General features: G+C 46.8%; 1 protein-coding gene across 1 annotated transcript; it reads left to right on the forward strand.

Annotated features, from left to right (window-relative positions):
* Positions 1-355: 355 nt before the first annotated feature.
* LOC128422498 (retinoic acid-induced protein 3-like) lies at positions 356-7,017 on the forward strand. The gene is made up of 4 exons (XM_053406583.1): positions 356-1,056; positions 2,896-3,857; positions 5,328-5,386; positions 6,547-7,017. Exons 2-4 carry the CDS (start codon positions 2,942-2,944, stop codon positions 6,637-6,639), a joined length of 1,068 nt encoding a protein of 355 aa, XP_053262558.1. The 5' UTR covers positions 356-1,056; positions 2,896-2,941; the 3' UTR covers positions 6,640-7,017.
* The last annotated feature ends 769 nt before the right edge of the window (positions 7,018-7,786 follow it).

Here is a 7,786-nt window from a genome sequence, read left to right on the forward strand (position 1 = left end):
AATCAAAGACCATCATGGGAGGGAAGAGGCCTGTTCTAAATCAAGCTGGGCAGGTGCGGAGCCTAGGAGACTCCAAGGGCAGCTCCGCCATTTCCTCCCTAGGGGTAGGAGGACACCAGCACCACCTCTTATTTGTCAAGAGGCTGCTGTAGCGGTGACACTGGGTGGGGGGCTGCCAAGGTGGTGGCAGATCTGACTTCCAAGGCTTATACCACAGCTGTCACTGCCAGATCTGCTGCCCCATGGATCCTACCACCTAAGGCAGTTGCCTTGCCTTGCCTCATAGGTGGGCCGGCTCTGAGTGTGAGTCTGTGCACATATCCCCTGAATATTTTTTCTTAGCTGATCTGGATGGCAAAACACCTGATTTGCTCAGAAGGACAAGCACTGGAAATTCCTGAGCATCTGCAGGCATGAGCAGCTTCTGCTCCAGGGATTGAGTGTACAAAGAAGAAAGAGAACGAGGGAGAGGGAGAGAGAGGGAGACTTAAAAGACTGTCCCTCGTGGTCACTCTTGAACTTTCTCAGTACATTAACTTAGCTGAATGCTAGGTAAGTATAGAAAGCAATGAAGGGGAGGAGGAGCACAATGGTGTTATTGTTGGCCAGGGGTCTCCCACCAGCCCATATCCTCTTGGTTTCTCAACTCCCAGAGAGGTGCAATTTATCAACTGACTTGATGAATGGTCACGGATTCAATTGTGGGGTGGGGAGAGGCGCAGGATCCTTCCCCACCCAGCTGCTGGGGTGACTGTCCTGTTGACGTCAGACATTTTTACCTCATCTCCTGGCACCAGGACGTTATATTTATAACAGCACCAGGAGTAGTGGAACTGGAATAGGCGTGTCCCTACTCCATCATCTCTGCTTTTTCCCTCATTTGCTTTTAAAGCTGCCCTTAGAGTGTGAGAGAGCAATTTTGCTGCTTGTCTCGCTCGGGGAGAGAAGAATGAGCAGAGCTGAGATTATTTGCCAAGTGGGTGTGCGGCAGGAATTTGTCTGGTTTGCCCTCTGAAGAAGACGCATCTAGCCGTGGGAGCACAGAGCACACTCAAGGTAAATCAAAGACGGTGATGGGATTGTAGAGCAAGAGGTTTGGTAGGAGGGAGTCCTGTGGCTCTTTCTCAGCCTGACCCCAGGGCATGCTGCTGTGGTGCAGTTTGTAGCTTCATTTCTGGATTGCTAGTCTGCAGATGGGATTTTCCTTTCAGGTTTTTAGCATTACAAAGACACCCATCGACAGCCATTCTCTGGCTCTTTCCTAGAATCTGAAAAGTGCAAAAAAAATTCTTTATTTATGCATACACACTGGTGCACAAAGCATGCCACGATTGACGCCTTCCCTGTAGATTTATTTTGCGTTCTCGCAGCTAGCAAGTCTTAACTGGAGTACCTGGAATTCTGTTGATTTAGCCCTGCTATTATTAAGCAAGTCGGTGTCCCGTTGGCGTCAATGTGTTCATTCTGTTCAAACGCATGCAACACTGTTTAATTGGTTTGTGGATCTGGCTGTTTGACCTCTAGCTATCAGCTGCGTGTGGTTTTAAGATGGAGGGTAGCAAACCAGGCAGTGAATGAATGATTTGCAGCCCAATACTATGCATGTTTACTTGGCAGCAAGTTTGCATAGGTCTACAGCCTGAGTGCTTAAAAGTATTTTTCTTTTTCTCAGAAATGGAGAGGGTGGGGGGATTTCTGAGTGGCCGTTGTACAACCAAGGCAAGTGCTAATGTTAAAATGACGCATAGGGGTTCTGATTCGGAAATTTCTCACCAGAAGAAGCAAGTTACCCCACATTCAGTCTTTATGGTGAGTTTTCTGTTTTCAGTTATCTGAAGGAATGCCTCTGAGGATACGGCAGATGGAGGAAAGGGGTGTTCCTGCTTGATACAGTGTTGGCAGTCCTTTGGATAATGCGATGCATTCGCCTGAACCTGCAGGCAGTTGGGGCCTGACTCAAAACATTAAAATTTGGTGGCCCACATTTGCCCCAAAATGTCACATTCCATTAGAGGGCAGCGCCAAACCCTAAAGTGAGTGGGGTCAGACCCACACACAATTACAGTGGTACCTCAGGTTAAGAACTTAATTTGTTCTGGAGGTCCGTTCTTAACCTGAAACTGTTCTTAACCTGAGGTACCACTTTGGCTAATGGGGCCTCCCGCTGCCGCCGCGCCGCAATTTCTGTTCTCATCCTGAGGTAAAGTTCTTAACCCGAGATACTATTTCTGGGTTAGTGGAGTCTGTAACCCAAAGTGTTTGTAACTTGAAGCGTCTGTAACCCGAGGTACCTTTGTATGCACTCAACACACATAATCACACAGAGAGAGGCGTTTTTCATGGGGAAAAGAGATATGTATTTGTTTTTCAGTAACTCTGTTGAAGTTTCGCTTTCCATTTTTCATTCCTTTGGACTCCCCACTCTGAAAGTTTGTAAAAACAAGCAACCCAACAAAGTTTGACTGTGCAGAAGGCAAAAAGCAACCAGTAATGCCCGCTGGAGATTACACCGCCAAACTTCAAGCCATGCCATATATAGCTCTTTAGTCTGAAACTTCAAAAGTCAATTTCACCCTGAAAATACTATACCTGAGTTACAAAATGTATGCCTTTTGATTACACGATCCTCACTGTAGTAAATAATATTTTTAAATATAATGGTACTACTAGATTAGTTCACCATATGCCTAGATTCCATAATCCATAACTCAGTTAATGAAATAAGGCTTTATCTGAATCAGCTTAATAATTATTTGATTCCTTTGACATCTCTAAGTAGTGTCTGACTTGGTTCAGCTGTTCTGATATTATCCCCTTCATAGAATTGTAGGGTTGTAGTCCATTTCATTCTCTTTTTCAAATCATGCTTTATCATGCTTCTCTTAATTTCTACAGGTCTTCCTTTAAGGCGGCATCCACTTTAGGGCTGTCCTGAGGCACCATGACCTCCCAACCAGTCTGTCAAGGCTTAGATAGAGACTATGACTTCCTCTGTGACACCAAGGACTATTGGGGCGTTGTTGTGGAATCCTTTGCTACCGCTGGTGCTGTCGTCACAGCCATCCTGATCGTTGTGCTCGTTTTCCTTGTATGTAAAGTCCAAGACAACACAAAGCGAAGCCTGATCCCTGTCCAGTTCCTCTTCCTTCTGGGCACTCTAGGAATCTTTGGCCTCACTTTTGCCTTCATTATAAGGCTCAACGAGAGGACTGCCCCCACCCGCTTCTTTCTTTTCGGGGTCCTCTTCGCCCTCTGCTTCGCCTGCCTCCTGGCCCATGCCTTCGACCTCATCAAGCTGGTGAGAGGAAGACGCCCATTTTCGGTACTGGCGCTGCTGGTTTTCGCCATCAGCCTGACCATTGTGCAGATTATTATCGCCATACAGTACGTAGCCATCAACAGCCAAGAGCTGAGAGCCCTGAACTCCACGCAAGGTTTGACACAAAAAAGCCGCGTGGACTTCGTTCTGCTTCTCATCTACGTGCTTTTCCTGATAGCCCTCCTCTTTGTGGTCTCCACTTTTGTTTTCTGTGGGTCATACAGAAGGTGGAAGAGGCATGGCACACACACCTTCTTCACAGCCCTGTTCTCCATAGGCATCTGGGTGGCGTGGATCAGTGTGTTCATGACAGACTTTGGGAAAAGGCCAGAATGGGACGATCCCACTATCAGCATTGCTCTGGTAGCTAATGGATGGGTCTTCCTGATGATCTATGCAGTGCCTGAGCTCTGTTTCCTCACCACGCCACGGAAGCCCGGAGACTACCCTCCGGAGAATGATGCCTGCCAGCCTAAAGTCCTGAAAAAAACCTACGGAGTAGAGAACCGAGCCTATGCTCAGGAAGACAACGCACAAGGTATGGCTATCCATAGGAATGCCTGTATGTCTGGGACTGGCAAGTGCTTTGAGTGATAGAGAGAGCATCTTTGGCAAGCTAAAAATATTCAGATGCTGCTGAATTTTTATTTTTTAACCCATTTTAAAGCATTCCCTATGACAGCTTCCCATGTTCTCATTTGGTGTTGCAGAGCACAAAGAGGGCCACACTGGAAGTGTTTTTGGAAAGGCAGGCACTTTTTAGGACAATCCTGGGCCACAGGGAAGGTGGGAGGCCGGCTTCCTAGTGTTTCCTGTAATGCAGGCTCACTGCCACCTAAGTAAATGCTTATATAGCCAAAGCCTATATAATGATTTATGGCATTCATTTGTCACTTTTCTTTCTTTCTTAAATCTTAAATCTCAAATCAACATGTTGCACACCACATGGATCAGGATTCAGTCAGGTCCCCAAATGGGAAATATTTTTGGGTGGCTGAAATCCTAGATGCACTTACCTGGGAATAAGGCCCATTAGGGGCATCTAGACCAGTATCTAGCCCACTGCCAGAGTTCTCTCCCAGTCCTACCTAGAGATGTTGGGGATTAACCCAGGGACTTCTGCATACAAAGCAGCTGCTCTTATGGGCGTAGCCAGGATTTTTGTTAGGGGGCAGGCCTTTTGTTAGGCAGGGGTAGTTATGTATTTATATTTATTTTTATTGATTTGCGGGGCAGCCGCCCCTCCCTGCCCCCCCCTTGGCTACACCCATTGATGCTCTGCCTTTGAGCTACAGCCCTTCCTTTATGCAAAAGACAAAGGCTTTCATTCTGAGTAAATACAAATTGGACTGGGCTGCACAACACACTAGATCAGAGGTTTTCAACCTTTTTGGCTCCACAGCTTCCTTGACCAACTATGGTACATTCTTTCTGTGCCACCCCTGTGGGGCTCAGGCGCCCAGTTATGTCACCCCTTGCCTGCAGGGCTGGCAGCCTCTCACCATTTTTCGAACACCCTCCCTTGTGGAGTGTTCCCTCAGCCTCCTCCCCTCTCCTCTCTCCTTGGGAGTCCTCTGGGCAGCCACAACTGCTGCCCCAGTCTCTGAGCTTCCCACCCTGCCCGAAAGAGGGGTGCTCCTCACACTGCCCCACAGGGGCCTGGGAGGCACCCCCTGGCCAGCTCCAGAGGGACCATTTGCCTGCAGAGCTTGAAGCCAGGGCTGCTGCAACAAACAGCCATGCAAGCCTTTGGGAGAGATGCAAGAGGGTGTCAAAGAGGAGGGAGAAAGGGAAGAAGGAACAGAGGCCAGTGTTGCCCACAGCACCCCTGACTATCCTTCAAGGCACCCCAGGGTGCCACGGCTATATTTCCCAGGATGTTTTAACTGTATTGTGTATACACAACTGTTGCTGTAGATGGTTGTCTGGAAGCAAATGGAGTTTTCTTTGTTTTTGTGGCAATATTAAATACACTGACTCACTGCCTCCCCTTGCTTGTCTTTTTCAGTTCCAAATGCAAACAGTGGTCCTTCATATCCTCCATATTCAACTCACTTCCAGCTGCAGGTAAATAAACAGTCTTTGATTTTCAGTACGGGAATGATTCGTTGCAATGCAACTTCATTCAATCAAGTGGCCTATGAAGGAATTTCAACATGTTTGGATAATTATTAAACATTTTCAAGTTGGTGTTGGAACTGCCACTCACATGAGGTTATGTGGTCTTGGGGCTGTGGGACACAGAGAACAACTCAGCTAACAAGCTGCATTTGACATCTGGGTGACGTGAGTTCTTTTTGGCTGCATCGAGACAACAGAATAGTTTATGTTGGAGCAGGTAATAGAATTGGCTGTAAACTGCAGAATGCTTGATGCAGTTGTATAGTGGGCCCTGTAAGCAACATCCCATCCAACAGTGACCACATGGTGAGAGTTTCCATGCCACTGCTGATTGGGGACAAATAAAGTCAAGTATGAGTGAAGGCAATGCTTCCTTCTGATCACATGGTTGTTAACCAGTCAGGAATGTGTGCCTCTCCCCTCTAAGCAGTCAAAGATTATTGCTGTGGAGGTGATGAGTCTCTGTGCTTATAGCGAATGGTGGGCGAGTTGCTTCTTCTCTAAAGAGGCAAAGAAAGAGAGGGGATTGTGGGGAGCTTCCATGTCCAAACTTTAAATGGAAGATGCCAGTAACTGGGGAAGGAGGGGTTGGGATCACACTGAAGCACTTTATTCACCTTATGCAGCATTCTAGAAAAATACGGTAATTAAAAGGGAATCATTTTTTTGCAGCCACCAAAAGCTTCCATGACCCCAACCCAGCCCCATTGGCTCAAGTATATTTCCTTGCAAAACTAACCATGTGGTAATGTATCTAGCATGCAGTTTTGTCAGGACGGGTTCTCTTAAAAGGCCTGCCACATCAGGAATCACCGACTACAGATTAAGAGTTTGGCTGACCTTTACCCCCTGATTAACGAAGGATTTCCCTATACATTACCCAGGCTCACTTCCATTATAAGTGACCCAAGCGTTGGATTTTCTTCTAGGTTTTTAGAAAAGTTGGCCACTACCAACCTGCCACTGCAAAAGTTGGGGCAGGGGGCTCTGAGTCTCTTCCTCAACCTAGTTAAAAAGCAGCTCTGCTTTCTCAAAAGAAACATTCAACAGAACATATGCCACTTTAAAATCTTATAATTCCACTTCCTTCCTCTATTTTTGCCTAGAACCTTGAGCCCCAGCAGGATTTCTCCATCCCACGGCCGAAAACCCGAACCAGCCCATACCAAGAGTATTCTGGAGGGAAAGGTGTCAAGTAGCCGTCCTGCTACTAATGCCAGAGAAGCCATTCTGAGTCGGCGGAGGTGCTGGAAATCATCACGGATATAGCGGTGCTTCAGTTTTTATTAAATCAGGGACAGAACTCAGCGCTGCAGCGGATGAAGGAAGATGCCTGTCTTTTTCTCCTGCACACCTTTTATATCTGCCTTCATACACTTGGCACTTTATAATGTTTTCTTTTACCATGTTCCTTCCTTTAATGAATTGCTGTAGGCTTTTTTTGAGGTAGCCTCTCCCCTCGTGTGGCTACAATCATGCCACTCTTGCTACCTTGCTGCCCTGCCTTCTGCCACCCAAGTGCTGAGGGGGAAGGTCTGAAGCATGGAGCTTTCTCTATAGAGCTCTCGGTGTGGTTTAGACCCACAGGATTCTATATCACCTGGGGGGGGCAGCCCATAAATGGGGGGGGGGGCAGTGAGCCTAGCCATGCTCTTCCCCTCCACAGCTGCAATTGCTTAAGAGGCAATCTCCCAAATAGGGCTTATGGCTTCTCTCAGTTCCACAGAGAATTCTATACCTCAGCATTTTGCCCAAGCTTGTTTTTCTCCTCACAACACAAACAGGAAAGATTATATCCATCCCATTCACTCGTGGGGTTCCCTGTGAGTAAAAATGTGAGTAAAGCTCAAGGAATATTCTTGGCTCAGGCCACATACCTGAAATGTATGCATTTGTGTTTTCTCCTAACCTCCCCCCACTCCGCCTTTGCCCTTTGAAGCATTGGAATTTGCAGGAATATTCGATGATAAGTGTACCATTTAGAAGCCTGCGAAATCTCTGAATGTCTTCCTTTAAAGAGGTCGCCTGTATCAGTGGCTGTCTTTAGTCCCACGTGCAATGCCAGGCCTGTAATAGCACTGCTGTCCTCAAATCCTGTCAAATTCCCCCTACCTGCTTTTGTGGAACTGAGTCACAAAGGGAAGTGGCCCAAACAAAAACAAATCAGTTTTCAAACCAGGAAATTGCAGTATTTTTAAAAGTGAAAGTCATTCCAAACTGTCTATAGATCTGCTTTAAACACAGGAAGAAAGCAGAGGGAGGCGGAAAGAAAACAGGTTTAAAAACTGTGTACAGCTTTGAATGAGATTTCTTTACAGACTTCCTGCTTTTGCCATTGATGCCTCA

Source organism: Podarcis raffonei, chromosome 10, assembly GCF_027172205.1.
Source record: "Podarcis raffonei isolate rPodRaf1 chromosome 10, rPodRaf1.pri, whole genome shotgun sequence".
In the NCBI taxonomy this organism is placed as follows: Eukaryota; Metazoa; Chordata; class Lepidosauria; order Squamata; family Lacertidae; genus Podarcis; species Podarcis raffonei.